The 16,581-nt window shown below is 37.3% G+C and overlaps 2 protein-coding genes across 3 annotated transcripts in view; one reads left to right on the top strand and one right to left on the bottom strand.

Moving 5' to 3' along the window:
- ppp4r4 (protein phosphatase 4, regulatory subunit 4) overlaps positions 1-5,803 on the bottom strand; it is a 28,258-nt gene extending 22,455 nt beyond the window's left edge. The window contains exons 1-2 of one of the 2 annotated variants that reach the window (XM_051875452.1): positions 4,825-5,803; positions 3,780-3,853 (exon numbers count right to left, since the gene is read on the bottom strand). In XM_051875452.1, the coding sequence (XP_051731412.1) occupies positions 3,780-3,853; positions 4,825-4,929 (179 nt within the window). In that variant the 5' untranslated portion in view covers positions 4,930-5,803. The remainder of the gene's footprint in view (positions 1-3,779; positions 3,854-4,824) is intronic. The other variant, XM_051875453.1, reaches the window with a different exon arrangement.
- Positions 5,804-9,275: 3,472 nt separating this feature from the next.
- Positions 9,276-15,852, top strand: asb2a.2 (ankyrin repeat and SOCS box containing 2a, tandem duplicate 2). The gene is made up of 10 exons (XM_051876374.1): positions 9,276-9,395; positions 9,629-9,868; positions 9,979-10,101; positions 11,252-11,421; positions 11,505-11,660; positions 11,745-11,990; positions 12,080-12,251; positions 13,104-13,674; positions 13,923-14,076; positions 14,192-15,852. The coding sequence occupies exons 2-10, from the start codon at positions 9,636-9,638 to the stop codon at positions 14,341-14,343; spliced, it is 1,977 nt and encodes a 658-aa protein (XP_051732334.1). The 5' UTR covers positions 9,276-9,395; positions 9,629-9,635; the 3' UTR covers positions 14,344-15,852.
- Positions 15,853-16,581: the final 729 nt, after the last annotated feature.

The raw sequence follows: 16,581 nt of genomic DNA, 5'->3' as shown, positions 1-16,581 counted from the left end.
ACCCTAAGAGACTGCTTTAAAGAAACATGTCCTGACATAAACAACAAAAATCATGTCCTAAAAAACTGCAGCCTCATCAGTATGACTCTCAGAAAGAGCATTTAATGCCTTTCCTGACATCAGCACACCAGGACGGAAAAAAATCTCTCACTGTTTACCTATTACTCAAACTGTCACTGAAATACACAATTCCAGAGTTTTATAATCTTTCATATTGTTGTAGCATAGAGTAACATATTTGTGAATTATGCCCCAATGATATGCAAAATTCAACTACATACAATATCAGGGGAATCACTGTTAAAGGAACCAAATAACATTTTTCCAAATGTACCTCTTGTAAATGATAACAAGTTCACCTTTAGTTTAGAAGTTCTGCTTGAGGGTGAAAAAGTTCCCCATGCAGATTTCGCTCATGTTCAAGTTGGTCATGCAAATTCGTAGCACTGACCAACAGACAGCTGGGAAAGTGTGTTCTGTGTGACAATAGACAATGGATTTTTCTTGTCCGCAAAATTTCGCTGAAATATTGCTAATGTGACTGCACCTTAATGCTTAAAAATGTACTTTGATCAAAAATAAATTAAAATTAAATACAAAAATTAAATAACATAGCATTTTATGCTACTGAAGTTATAAAAATAGCATTTAACCTGACAGTATGCAAGGAATTTAAAAGTTACATTTAAAATTGTGTACGACAGTGAGATTAATAACAATATCATGACATAGGCCTCATGTCAGCCTGCCAGTTGACAGTTGAGTTACTTGATATCAAGGTGGATTATTCAAGCTTTTAAATTCAGAACAATTACATTGTTGTCATAGAAGACAAACAACTAGACACTATTAACTGAGTTAAGTACATCAAGAACTGTGTTGATACACTGAAATATGATATTGGTTTATACAATACAAAATAAATATCCTAAAGTGTGCAAAATGCTAAAAATGCCTCAATAAGATGCCACCACGTTTGTGTAACCATAATCTATGAGGTGTCTGCACATCAGAAACACCTCTTCTTTTAAACATCCATCCATTTCTTAACAAGCCCTCTCTTTCCTGTCATCTTACAGATGCTCTGGCAGCCTGCTTTTACTTGCCAAATGACAGCGAACAGGGGCAATTAAATTGTTCTCAGAACTAGTTTGCCACCCGAGGGAGTCGGGCTGTGGACAGACTCTGGCATTTAATTAGCACAGGCAAGGAGCAATATAGAGTTTTATAGGTTAAAGAGGGACAATATCAGATCTTCCAAAAGAGGGAAGTGTCTGAGTTTTGGGTCAAAAAGCATAACATGAAAGAGTTTTGGATATTTGGCCCAAGCGTTTTTTTTAGAATGAAGGCATACATACATCATGTAACCACATTACAGGTCAAGTACTGCTATGTTGTTCAAGTACCAAGAAACCAATATATAATGTATATCATGAACTGGAACATAAACTGAATAGAGGCAGTTGGACTTTGACCTAGAAGTTGACTCCATAAATCACATGGCAAAAACAATGGTGCTCTAACTAGACTGCTGAAGTGAAAATATGTCTATAACTATATACCAACTGAGCATTCATGTAGCTCATACAATAAAGTATGGCGATAGCAACATCAAGGTCATGTGTTTAATTCCCAGGGAATGCAGGGACTGATAGAAATCTAGTCGCTTTAGATTAGAATGACTGCGTTAATGCAAATGTACAAAAATATCAACATCAAAATGAATATATATTTTCAAGGACCTCTAAACATGATATATAAACCTCTTTTAAAATACGATGTGCCTGTAGTCCCCTTTTGTATTAGTTTACTAATGTCTAATTAGTTTACTACTGGCTAAAGTACCTGGATTTTGCTGTGTTCGCACCGCAGGAACTAGGAATGATTTTAGTTTTAGGAACTGCTTTTGGGGGAACTAAATTAGCTCCTACTTCAGAGTAGGGTCTAAACCAGCACTATAGGAACTATCAGTGAAGTAAGTGTTCGTTGATTGGTCAAATGCACGTCAAACATGTCAAGCATGTCTTCTCGAACATGGAAAACAGCGATAACGACATTTACCTGTTTTTTTTGCAGGGTTGTGTTCTTTTCTCCGCCTTGATGATATCTAATACTGAAAGTTGTCAGATTTTGTCTCTTAGCTCCACTTTTTTGCTCTTTCAGTCGCATAAATTATGCGTTTACATTCCATCTCCGTTATCACGAAACCCACGACACACAACAAACACAGCTCCCATCACGGCATCCTCCATCCACAGGTTTTTAGCTTTTGTAAACGCTGTGCTTAAAGACGCCACTGTCGGCCACTTCAGAGTTCCTATTCCCGGTGCAAATGCAACTAGGAACATGGCCCAGGGGAGAAATTAGTTCCCGGGGAACTATCCTAGTGGCTGGTTCCTATAACTGAGTTCCTAGAACTATTCAGTGCGAAAGCCCCTAATGCTGATAAGAGCAACACAAACAGACAAATACAATCAGGCCATTAAATTATATCCTCTGATATAATATTTGTAGCGTTTTGTAAACAGCTCGCAATATCCTTAAAATTGTCTTGACTAAAACTTCACAAGACAAAGTTTGACCAAGCATGTGCATTTGCTAACTATAAATTCATAATATTGTAAGATCTAGATGTGCCTAGATGTGCAGATTCTGGGGAAATCTGATCAAATTTTAACTCTGTCTCCCCAGTAATCAGCACCAGATCCATTCAACTTTAATGATCAGATAACACCATATCACTGCTAAACCTGCATCTGAGCGACAGTAACATGGAAACTTAAGAGTGGTGACTCCCCAAAGTCCTTCGAGATAAGCTAGCTCTGCCTAGATATCAATGAGAGACCATTCAAGGGATACATTATTCATAAGACTAGTACAGCGGCGATGACACCACCTGCCCTGACCCACTGAGCTGGATGTTCTGTGCCCGTCAGTAAGCACTGAGAAGTTGTTGTGCGGTCAGCTTACCCAAGATAAACATTTGGCTAAACAGTTGTAGCCAACAATGCTGGCATGGGTAAAGAGTTTCCAACCGAGTGTCAAGTGGAAAGAAACAGCACTGAGCACAACTGATTTAGACAATCTAGGATGCAGAGACTTGACTAATGATGCAAAAAATGATATAGTGAATAAAATTTTCATGCTCCCTTCCTAAGCATGAAATTTTGTGACTTGAGAGGCTGCAAGTTTGAATCTTTCTCAAGTGATTATATTTTTTTAAATAAATAAAAATTGCAACTGGTTGTCAGTAAATGTATATCAGTCAGTAATAATAGTGACATACTTGGTTGTATTTTTTTTTGTAAATGACTGGAACAGAGACCAATGACTGAGACTAGAAGGATAGATAATATATAATGAAATTTAAAGTTAGTATGAAATTAAAATTCTTAATGATCGTATTGTGAACAATTAATCTGTGCATGTGTTTAATATTTTTAATTAAACCCCACGTCTTTCATACAAACTAACAAACAAGATTGCCTCCATCCAATCAATATTGATATATAATTGATAATCTTTTTACTCAGATGTACATCACAATATGTATTAAATTATCTGGCGCTTCGTCCATTACATCACAACTTTAAAACAACTTGAATGATGTAAAATGGTTACGTAAAAGTGTAATCGCAAATTTTTAGGGGTGCTAACTGCTGAGATAATCCTAGCAATGCTAGGAACGTTAGCAATTTCAAAACTAACAAACATAGCCCTAAAAAAATAATAGAAAAGATTTATTATAGTACCAGTGCCACAAATGGGTCATATTTTACCTGAGAAGGTAGACTGCTCGCTCTATGTCATTCAGATCTTCATCCACAGTGAGCTTGTCAATCTCTTCTGCAGTCTGCAAATGAGGGAAGCAAGATGACAACTTTAAAACCTGGTCTTGCTATCTGCACTCTACCAAACACAGTACTTTAATAAAGAAGGAAACAAAAGTTATTAGCACAAAACGTTGAGTGTCTCCAAAGCAAAGGCGAAAATTCACAAAAGTAGTGCATCTTAAATAAAGAATGGCCAGTAATTGGGCAAGATTCCATTACAGATGACTCAGCCAAATATGTGAGGAGGCTGCAGGGAGGCAGGATGCGAGGCATGAGGGACTGCGTGGGAAGAGATAGTGTGGGGGACGGGAGCCATGTGTAGGAGCCTAGTCTATTACTTTAGGGCTCTCAGAGCCACGATGCTTTTCTTTGGAACCTCCCCATTAAAAAAAGATAAGGCACAGAAAACACCCGCCCCCTCTGTAGGCGTTGCATTATTCCCGCATACGTGATGCTGAGAGATGAGAGAGTATCCTTGCTTAACTTCACTGCTGCCAGGTACATGATTGCACAACACGACGTTCACACAACTGCTACCGCTGTACATGAAGGAATTCGAGGTAGTAATGTGAATAACGTTATGATTTTAAGTGGAAATCCTCTAATCCGCAGTGGTGAGGCGCGAGAACGAGGAGGCGAAGCAGTGATGCGGACAGCTGACAGAAACTGCGTCACTCAGCAGACTGAAGTGGGCAACCCCCGTCCTTCCCTAAGGATGCTAGTGCAGTTACTACTTCAAATAAAGATAATAGGCTAGATTGTATGACGCGATAATGTCGAAAGGTCGTGGCGCGCGCAACAAAATAAGCGACAACGTCAAAAAGCGTGAACGTTTTCCCTAAAGAAATCATCTGTAGCGCACTCTTAGACATAAGTGTTGAATCATTAAATGTCTCATTATCACAGTATTGTATGGTAAGCAGCCAACGAATATAATACGAAACAAATAGTTTAGTCATGTATTGACAGAAGAAAATGGCATTATACATACCTTCAGGCTCCTGCGTATGGGTCTCTCGATGAAAGTAAGGTCCTGCAGGTCATCTATCTCTCCAAACAAACTGGACTGACTCGGTGTCATTTTCCTGACAAACATCTGTCCTAAGTGTCTTCGTCAATGTGTCAGAGGCGGATGTCAAAGTCCTGTCATTATTGTGGCTCCTTGACAGTAAATGACTGATGTGATGTCTTTGATGAAGAGAGGATGGTCCTCCCACGACAATCCGTTCCACTGGTTTCAAAGCTTGATCTATCACTAATTTATTTGCGTGGTGTTCAATTGTTTGTGCAGTTTCTACACGCGCTTTCAGCTGACGCGCGTGCGCTGACGGCACATTGTAAGGGATTCCTGCGATAAAAGTGTTGCTAACTTTCCGAGAAAAAGATGGATTTGGTGTGCGTTTCCCCACTGGAGCAGCTCGAGATGTCGAATGCTTGTGGTCAGCGCGTGCTGGTGATCAATAATAAAATCCTTCCCCCGCTGATGGGAAAACAATTCAGATATGGCTGTTGTCATATGAAGAAGAGGTCCCTGATATTCCTGATGGGTGCTAAATGTAAGATAGCACTAACATCAGCAGATAGCGTGCCGTGAACTACATTTGCAGTTTAACCAGGTCGCACATACCTGTTCGCCTGCCTCGGTTGACGTTAGCTCGCTAATGATACGACAACAAAGTTGGAAAAAAAAAAAGGCCTGTCGAAAAAGCTCCCCTTCAGAAAGCCGTGCATTTAGCCTATTTCATACCCATCTCAAATAATCCTCTGTAAATCTAGCTCAAATGGTAAAAGGATCATTTCATAAAAGCTACGTCTTTTATATTGTGGATGTGCTAGCAAGCAGGAATATTCAAACCACGCAAACGCACTGCACCAACTAAACAGGTTTCCATGGAGACAGCATGCCACAGCAGCTCTGAGCGGTTGGAACGTCAGAGCGTTGAGTCGAAGTTCGTCATCTAAAATGGATTCAGAACAGCACAACTATCGAATGGTTTTGACCGTCGTGTTGTAATTGATTACGTTCACTTACGACATAATATTCTAAATATGGCTAATTCCGGGTAAACCTTCGGCTTTAAGTGTGACGTTTAACTCATTGTGTAAACTTGTAAACCAGTGCCTACCACAGTAATTCAGGCTAACACATTTAACACACAGTGTGGTAACTTGGTCACTGCATTTTTTAACACACTAAAACACTGCTAAAGTGAAAACTGCATTAATACTACGTCTAAATGATCACATTTACACTGTAAAAATGAAAAAGAAAAGTAAAGTTCCATTTGCCACCCTTTTTTACTTTTACTACACATTTTTTTACATTTTATTTTTAGCTGGCAAATGAAAATTGCCACATTTACCTTGTCAACAACTGCAGATATTGCAGTCATTAAAGTCACCATGAAACCCCTCATAATCTTTAATTAACTTCCCTCTCTCTTGCATCAACATTTCTCTTTACTGGTGCAAGGGTCACTCACATGAGATCACAGCAATAACAAACCACAATGTCCTGCCCTATGTTGTTCTTTTTTCTTGTTCGAGAAGCTCATATATTCATCACAATAGGGAAGAAAAGACTATCATGACTTCCGTTTCAACTGCAGTCTAGTCCATTTTGCAGTACAGCTGTTAAACTGCAGGTGTATTATAAAAAAATTGCAGCATTTGACTGAACTATAGTTATAATGTATCGATATAAACCTGTATGCCATTTAACTATAAAACGTAGTGTCCTAAACTGCAGTTGCACTACACTGAACTTATTTGCACTGCAGCGAATGCAATTAAATTATGGGGAAGTCAAATCGGAACTGCAACTATACAATGGACTTCAAGTACGCTTTATTGAAATAGTTGTACTGTATACAACAGTACTAAATCATTTTAGCAATTTTGTATTGTGTGTGTAGCACAGCATCATATCACTACACAAAACTACATATTTAACCGTATGGATTAAAGTAATGCAATGTCATTGCAATTCATTTTTGTAAAGGATAAATATTTTGCTGGCAGGCTCATCAGACTCAGTATTGTTTATGTATTGCTGTAAAACAGCCACGATTGGGCTCTTCCAAGTGATGATACAAATTAATTGGCACAAGTTCTAAGTGGTAAAGTGTCAGTCTTCAGCATCCAAAATTGAGTCAGTGAAATGTCTACTGAATTATCATTAACTCTGTGTTGTAGAACTCATGCAAGAGTCTGGATATTTCACAGACCTATTTATAAGCACATGTTGCTACAAGTACATGTGAAGGAACTAAATGTTACTTTGACCTACAGAAACCTTCACTATCTTTTTTATATCCCTCTTGGATAACAGGTCATATCAGGTCAGCTGGAAAGGTTAAATCTCCCTACCACTGGGATCTCAAAGAATCCATGTATCCCCCTGACTTAAGTTTCTCATATCACTGCTAGATTGACAAGTCAACTGTTCATACTCCTCTCAACATGTGCTGTCTCAGATATCTGAATGTCTCTCTGAATATATCAAATTAAATGTCCAGTCATGACTTCATATGATATGTCTGAGGGTCTCTTATTTCTAGTAAAGGAAAGCCCTCACAGACTTCAGTGACCTCACTGATTCAGTGCCTCGAATTCATCCAACATTAATAAAATGTTACTGTAACTGAAAAATCCATGGCAACCATTATTTTACTGCATAATCTATATTGTAAAAAGTGTAAATGTGGAGTTGTTGTTACCTTAAGGAGCTATTTCTACCTGAATTACTTTAGTTGGTGGATTCTCTCAGGTTGATTTTGCCTTTTAAAATATATTTTGACTTGACTAAACCAATGTATTTAGTTTAGTTACGTACGAAAAAGCTTGCTTATTATAAGAGGAGTTCTGTAATGATTTGTATTGCTAAGTTTTGTTAATGATCAGAATAATGAGTGCGAATAAAAAAAATATCTTAATCTTATAGGTAAAAATTTGGGTGTTTGACATATTTTAACCACATGGTGGTGCCAATGTACTGATTTTATACATTAGAAACCAGCGGGAGTCTGTACAATTAAAGGGATAGTCCCAAAAATGAAAATTCTGTCATCATTTACTCACCCTCAAGTTGTTCCAATCCTGTATAAACTTCTTTGTTCCGCTGAACACAAAAGAAGATATTTGTAAGAATGATTGTAACCAAGCAGATCTCGCCCCCCCATTGACTACCATAGTATTTATTTTCCCTACTATGGTAGTCAATGGGGGGGGGGCGAGATCTGTTTGGTTACAAACATTCTTCCAAATATCTTCCTTTGTGTACAGCAGAATAAAGAAGGTTATACAGGTTTGGAACAACTTGATGGTGAGTAAATGATGACAAAATTTTCATTTTTGGGTGAACTATCCCTTTAAATTCATCCATTGGAGCTTAAATTGTAACATGTTTACAACAACTAGCTGATAAGTTTATTTCAATAATTTATAAATTCAAAGCAGTCATCCTATTTTGAATGAATAAATTAATTATTGAAATAAATTATTACTAAATAATATAAATTTGCCTATAACACATTAAACATATACTGAATGATTTAACCGTACAGCTCTAGTGTGTTAAAGGACAAAACTTTGAGCATAGAGATAGTCATATAACCAAAAGCACTTGCATACATACACACTATTCCTTGCTGCCTTAATTCAGCATCAATATAATTTTTAATTCCACCAATTTACAGACAGAACTGCATGTTTGGATCAAAAGATGATCATAAATATGGTTTATTATTATCATCATATCTACCTTCAGATTTCATAATTACTTGCACTGTTTTGAAGCTCCAAACTTTTCATTGCCACACCAATACAGATGAAACAGATGAGTCATGTAATAGGACAGGAGGTGAATGTCCATCTGAGATGTTTACAGAGTCACAGAGAGGTTTCCAGCACATGCAAGCATTCAGAGACAGCTGTCTCTGAAAATAGGGTCTCTCAATCATAGAGCACAAAATGATTTAACTATGAAGAAATGTGACTGTAGATTTGTAATGCATGTAGAAATCTGAATAGTGGTCATCATAGGACACAATGTACATCTTTACAGCATAGTTTATTATAGAGAGTATAATGTTCAAATGCAATGTACAAATAAAAACAGCCATTATTTCACAGAAGCACATTTATATATAATCATTCATATTATATTCCTGTCTGAATAAAGTCCTGTCCTGCAAGGTTTATACATGGATTATCATTTAGAGCAAATTTATAGAAATTCAGGGTTAAATGTTGTTTTCTAATTCAGGGGGAAAGGTGATTTTACCAGTTTCAAAACCAAAGTAGACCAATCCAATACTAGTTCGGCTGTTCTTCCTGTTTTTTGGCCCATGTGCAAAGAATATCATGTCACATCTAGGCCAGACAAGCTATAATGAATCACATGCAAGCCAGGCAGATATATTTATAAGATTATCAGTTTGTTTACATCGTGACGTGGAATCAGACTCTTCATAAAGCAAGCAAGAGCAGCTGTCATACAGAGGAAGGAGCAGAACGACATGCACACATTCAACCTAAAAATTATTGATATCCTGCAGAAAGGTAGGTGGATTTTTTAATAGCAATGAATTATAATGTTGATGTTAGGAATTATGGAACCTAAGAAGTAAGGGATCTGGTGTGCAGTTGAAAAAGAGATTTTTTTTCTTTTTCTTTTTTTATGTTAACCTGGTATTTTAATTAATTTTGAAGCTAATTTGTCTTGACAGTTTGTGTGATTGATTACGCCTACATTATTTCTCCTGTCAAAATTTCTGAGCATTTTACTATCACAGGTGCAAAATGGCAGTAGCCAGAGCAACAATGGCTGCTTCAAGGACAACAAATGAAGACCTAGAGGACTATAGTGCTTATGTACACATGTCTGAACAACAGCTGCTCCAGTTAGCTATTGAGCGAAGTCTAGCTGATACAAATTTAACCCCATGGCAGGACCGACAACTGCATACCCACACAGAGCCAGCTGGCCCTACACAAAGACCACAATTCATCCCTAACTCGGCAAACCCCCCCAAGTGATTTTTTTCCTCTTGTTATTCACAACTATGCTTCAAGTAATCAATCGCCTACAAAAATCTCTTTTACATCTCTAAATACCGAAACTTTATTGCTGTCCTTCTTTCAGTGAGAATAAGTGTGCACAAATCAACAGAGATTGTCAAGATCATTACTTCAGTAAGGACAAAGACAAGGTGATTGCCTGGACAAGGTACAATGGACACCTGCAGGTCACAGTGGAGCCTATGAAGTGAGTGGCAGGGAAGATCTCATTCAATGTGTGTGTGTACTGTTGGTTCTGATTAGCAGCGACCTATTACTGATATTAAGACCAACAGCACAATTGCAAGTGTAATACTGCTTTTTTATAAAACAGTTGGTCAATAGCTGTGTTTTATTCATGATAAAACACGGCTATGACCGCTTCACCCAATGGTTCTGTGTATCACTACACATCACCCTTGGCAACCACTCTTAGCAATGTAAACTTTATGTTCTCAATTGATATTGTTCATTGAAGCTTACTGTATTATGTAGAAGAGTATTGTGAGAAAGAGATCGAGTGAGCAAGTTTATTACCTGCATTCAGATTTAGCATTTTCCTTCAGGTCAGTCAGTTCTGTGTTCATAATAAAAAATCTGTTTAAATGTCCGATGTATTATCTTGTCCTTTTAACAGTTAAGAGGTTTTCCGTGACTGACGGCGCTAGTCAAAGCATTTGTCAGTTGTGTCCTGGTTGCGTCTTGTTCTGTGTTCACAACAATTCAGTCTTTTCAATGTAAAAGTCTTTGCTACTACTGATTGACACACTCATAAACACTGCGGCGCAATCTAATGGCGTAGTAATGTAACTTCTGTTGCTGTTCACGGTCAGGGACTATTTTTTCCAGTGGAAGGAAGGCTTTTAGTGAAAGTTTACTTCATGTAGGTTGCACTGATACATATTTTTGGCTTGTGTGCTAATATTTGTATTGTGTGGTAACCGTTTTAGAAAAGCAATAAGGTACTCGAGGCTAGTGCTGTAAGGTGAATAAGTCACGGCAGAAGGTCGTTGTTAGGCACAATGCAAAGCGGAAGCTGACTTATTCACGATACAGCACAGCCTCTTGTACCTTATTGCTTACTTATTACAGTTCAGTTAGCAGGTAACTTACATTTCAAACACAACATTTCCCATTAATTTGTCAATCTTTGCTCAGCCAAAATGCATTTCCGAATGAATGGCACACCATATTGTTTACTTCATGAATGTATCAATGTTTTTGAATGAATTGTTTGAATGGCTCACTCCGTTATGCCAACTACTGGCATAACGGTGTAACTTACAATAGTGAAAAGTGCTATCATGCTCATGGATTGAACTGTCCTATTCTTAAGATTCTCTTATTTGTTCTTTCAGTGATATAGACCCTTTTCTCTCAGCCATTTGGAGAGGAGATGCAAAGGCTCTACGACACATCGTTCATTTCAAATCTAAAAATCTCGATGAACCCAATAAAGAAGGCTGGATACCGCTTCATGAGTCTGCATACTATGGCCATCTCGAGTGCCTTAAGATTTTGCTCAGAGGTGATGAATAAATCAATTCTGAATTATGTCCAATCCAAAATCGCATTCTCAAAAATCACAGTTGTATCCCACCTCTCCCACAGCCAAGCCAGATACAATCAACAAACGAACACACAGAAGTCAGACACCGCTTTTTCTGGCTGTGGGTCGCAAAAATGTTTCTTGTGTGAAGCATCTCTTGGAGCATGGAGCTGATCCTAACCTTGCAAATAACCAATGGGAGACACCACTGCACAGAGGTAAGCATATTTTAGCATGATATCTCTCAACAACTGCACAAATGACCAGAAAGAGGTCTAAACCATCACTGTTGATTTATACAGCATGCGAGAAACCTAATGAAGAGATTGTGGAGCTTCTTTTGAAATCCGGAGCTTCACCAATCAGAGCCTGTATTCAAGGCGGGACCCCACTACATGAAGCAGTGAGGAACAAAAACTTAGAGATTTGTAAGATGTTGGTACAAGCAGGAGCAAAGCTGTGTGCCAAAAATATTTATGGCATTGACAGTCTGTTTACGGCTGCTCAGTGTGATGCTGTTGATGTGCTTAACTACCTAATATTGAAAGGTAAGAATTTTTGTAAGGTAAGACGAGAAAAAAAAAAATCTATTTCTTACTTTAATCTAGTAGCATTAACCTAGTTACCTATTCTTTAGGAGGTAATATTAATACCCAGGCAAATGATAATGCATCCGCATTGTTTGAGGCTTCTAAGAATGGTCATGATGAAGTTGTTGAGATCCTCTTGACGAAAAGAGCTGATGTTAACAAAGCCGACAAAAGTGGATTACTTCCTATTCATGTTGCAGCAAAGAATGGTCATGAGAGGTTAGTAGGCCTATACAGTATATAACAGTTAATTCCATACTTATATTACACGGCTCTTGAGATTACTTGAACATGATTGGTTCTGATTGAAAGCTGCGATTCTCTGATTGGTGGAGCGTTCTTTACAGAATCATGGGTAATGTAGTTTTTCACCAGGAATTCCACTGTTAATTATATATATATATATATATATATATATACACACACACATATATATATATATATATATATATAAATAAATACATATATATATATATATATGTATATGATTCATCTTTGGACACACCACACTCACTTTTCACGTCGAGGGAGTAAGATTTGATGACGTCATCAGAGTTCGCCATACCTTGGCTTTTGGTGAAGTGACGCCACTGCACTCATCGGTAACTCGCTCTACTTTCATGTCTCTCTTATCACGCCACAGACTCGTGCTCATTTCATACAAACTTAACTGCCAATACCTTGCATCTCTCAGTTATTGAAAATGACCTTGAAGAATTACAATTTTAATATTACTGTGATATTGCAGTGTTTTCTTTATTGCTGGGATGATTGCTGTGTACATTGTAAGGGACTAATTTTTCTTAGGGGAAGCTCTATGATAATATAGCCTATAGTTAAAATTATAAAATGATTTAGAATCAGTATTTCATATTGATTATTTTATATTCCAGGTGTTTATTTATTTGTCAAATAGCCATGTAATAAATGGGATAATGTACATTTAGCCAGTCATTATGACAAAATAAACCCCTTACATATGTGACCCTATTGGTTTTCTTTTAGGTTTTTATACAATTTCAAGGACTGATTTATTCATGAAGAAATAAACATCTCTCTCATCTTCCTCAGCATTGTTGCCATGCTAATCCCTAGAACTAACATGGTCAAAGTGAAATACTCCGGCATCAGTCCTCTTCATTTTGCTGCAGAACAAAACAGAGATGATGTTCTAGAAACGTTGATTGAGGCTGGATATGACGTCAATGCCATGCTGTCAAATGATTGGTCAAAAATGCATGAAGATCGCCGCAGCACAGCTCTGTACTCGGCTGTGGCAAACAGGAACGTTGAGGCAGCTACTATGCTGTTAGAGGCAGGTGCTGACCCCAACCTGGACATTTTCAACCCCCTGCTAGTGGCTGTGAGGAAAGGAAGTATGGAAATTGTGGCCTTGCTGATAAAGCATGGTGCTAATGTCAATGCCCTGCTGCCAACTCATCCCACCAGCTTCCCAGCGGTTTTGGTTTTCTGTGTGAGGTACACGTTGATGTTGAAGTATCTACTGGACAATGGCTGCGATGCACTATCATGTTTTAACTGTCAATATGGCAGTAATCCTCATCCCCCTATAAAACTAAGACGAAATGGACGAGAAACAATATATTATTTAAATGATGAACCATCAGAACACTGTGTACAGGTAAAGAGTTTTTTAGGAGATGATTTCACTGTGTTTAAAGAAAAAAAAAAAAAGTCTCTTTGTTTTCCTGTGAAAACATTTTGAATAAAACTGTCTGTTTATACAATAGTTTCATAATGTTTTATAAAATAAAATATAGTAAATAAAATCTATAATTTAATATTATTATTATATTTATATTGTCAATTCATTTGCATACTCTTACTATTTTCTGTAAAATTAAATTAATTTATTTTATTTATTTACAGTTTTGTGAGATAATCTCTACTCCCTCAGTCAGCGAATGTGTGGGACCCATCATAGACACATTACTTGACTACGTGGGTCATGTTAAACTCTGCTCTAGAATAACTGAGCACCTAGACAGCTGCAAAGATTGGGCCCGTATTAAAGAAAAATCAGGTGAGAAATTCTTTCTAATCTCTTCATTTGCAGAACCTAAAATTGTTAACGTGCAATTGAATTCAGTTTCAAATAAATTGGACAAAAATGAAAAACTGAAACCTCTCTATTTCAGTACTTCCTTGCACACTGATGCATCTGAGCAGACTCAAGATTCGTCAGCAAATGGGAATCCACAGATTGAGGCAAATCAATGCTCTTCCTCTACCAGAGAGACTACTCAAGTTTTTGAGTTATGAACAAGAAACATTTGAGGAAATCTCGTAGGGGTGTAACGGTACACAGAGGTCACGGTTCGGTACGTACCTTGGTTTTGGGGTCTTGGTTTGGTACGATTTCGGTACAATAGGAAAAATGGTCAAACTTTAGTTTTAGGGTCCAATTCTCCCTAAAACTAACTATTAACTATGACTTTTACCTCAAACTGCTAATTACTGCTTATTAGTTGGTTGTTAAGTTTAGGTATGGGGTAGGTTTAAGGGATGTACAATAAGGCCATGCAGAATAAGGCATTAATATGTGCTTTGTAAGTACTAATAAACAGCCAATATACTAGTAATATTCATGCTAATAAGCAACTAAATAATAGTGAGAATTGGTGTTAAAGTGTTACCAGAAAAAGCAACAAATCCACAATGCTAGTTTTCTTTTCATTTATTTTAAACAGACAGTAGTCAAATTACAGTTTGTTCCACTTAGTGGCATTTAGTCCCTCTGATGTAGTTGGTACAGTACAGTCTCCTAGTGTATTAAGCAGTAAACAGAATGCACTCTTGCATAGCATATGTCATATTTTTTTGAGGGGCTGATAAAAACAGGCAGAAGGTATTTGGTCATAATCAGCTACAAAACTGAAAAGCATCTCGTGTTATAAAAGTACAAAATAAATAGAATAATGAAAAATAAAACTTGTGCATTTGGAGTGTTACAATTTGCTATAAACTATATGAAAACATTCTATTAAAACTATATTTAAACATTCAAAGCTTAAGCCCAACCCTCCTATACTTAATTTTCTGCGTTCTGCTCCGTTTCACGCACAGTTGAGTGTGCGAGCTTATCAAAGTATACTCTTTTGTCCTTGAGCACAGAAAGACTCATTAGAAGCATCTAGAGGACTTGTTTTCAAACTGTCATTCGCGTATGCCCTGTTCTTCTTCTGCACTTTTTCCTGTTGTGGCAGTTAGCAAACAGCATTGCATTACCTCACATGCTCCCTTCTGGATTGGAGTGTGGATTGCCTGTGACTGGCTGTATTCGTTGTGTGATTGGATGAATACATGTACCGTTACACCCCTAATATCCTGTGATGAATATCATGCCAATCTTAATAGTTTACAGAACATGCTGACTTGAATTATTTTGTTACAGACATAGGGTAATTGCAGATTAAAAAGCTTGAAATTTGTCATCAAAATAGTCATCATTTAGCATAATTACTTTCTGTTTGTACAGAATTCTCAATACATGCTTGTACATGAAAATAGAATAATATTTAAATGTAGTGTCGGTATATGAAGGGCTGGGATTATAGCAATATGTAATATAGTGCATAACATAATTTACTTGCACACTAAGACTTTATATAATGTAATAAGTGGATGTTTCTGGTCTTCAATCTGCCGTAAACACAATGAAATATTATGTGATGATTTCTTATTCTGCTTTAAGATCATGAAGATGTACTGTACACAGTGTAGTTATTGTAAATTTAATTTGTAAATTACTTAACATTGATGTAACCTGTCATATTATAGAGCTTTGTGTAACTCGCCAGTATTCCTGTAAGTTTGTGGTGTTCCTTTTTGATATCGGTCTCTCGACGTTGCGTCAGATTGACGCTATGGAAAAACACATCTCCTAGAAATACTGAAGCCTGATTGCAATAACAGCATTGCATTGCAATTGCCAATGGCATTCAAGCACACAACAATGGCATTCAAGCACACAAATTAGAGACGGAATTGCTCCCTATGTAAGGCGGCACCTAAGTCTTTCTCCTGCACAACGCAAGTCAGAAGCCTATCTTTCACCGTCAAGTCATTGCTTCAAGTGATGACACTTCTTCGCCGCTCCCTATTCAGCGTTCTGGTGAGAACCCGGAGAACTTCAAACAGTAGAAGATTTGCTTCATATCTGCTTCTGTAAGGGTGAAAAGGTACTAATATGCACTTTTAAAGTAATAATATGTACCTTTAAGGCACTAATATGTACCATTTAGGGCTAAGTAAGGTACAAAGACTTTTCTCCACAACAAGGACAGATGCAAAAAACTGTAGTAGTAAAAGAGAAATAATTACAGTGCTCAGGCAAGAGTTAGAACCAGCAAATGCATTTTAACAGGTTTCATAGAAAGGGAATGAGTGCCAAATCAGTCGCTGTTTGAATAATGGTTGTGGACCAAATAGCTCAATACAAGAGTTGATGCAAGTACAACGTGAAATGAAACATCATCATGTTTTAAAGAAGAGTGCCTTGATTAAGTGGAGGTGAATTGAATGGAGA

Source organism: Ctenopharyngodon idella, chromosome 20 (assembly GCF_019924925.1).
Source record: "Ctenopharyngodon idella isolate HZGC_01 chromosome 20, HZGC01, whole genome shotgun sequence".
Taxonomy (NCBI): Eukaryota; Metazoa; Chordata; class Actinopteri; order Cypriniformes; family Xenocyprididae; genus Ctenopharyngodon; species Ctenopharyngodon idella.
This window is presented reverse-complemented; position numbering and strand designations above follow the sequence as displayed.

Coding starts and splice junctions, on each gene's coding strand:
- asb2a.2 (XM_051876374.1), top strand. CDS start 9,636: ATGGCAGTAGCCAGAGCAACAATGGCTGCTTCAAGGACAACAAATGAA. Junction 11,661..11,744: donor GGAGACACCACTGCACAGAG/GTAAGCATATTT, acceptor TGATTTATACAG/CATGCGAGAAACCTAATGAA. Junction 14,077..14,191: donor CCGTATTAAAGAAAAATCAG/GTGAGAAATTCT, acceptor TCTCTATTTCAG/TACTTCCTTGCACACTGATG.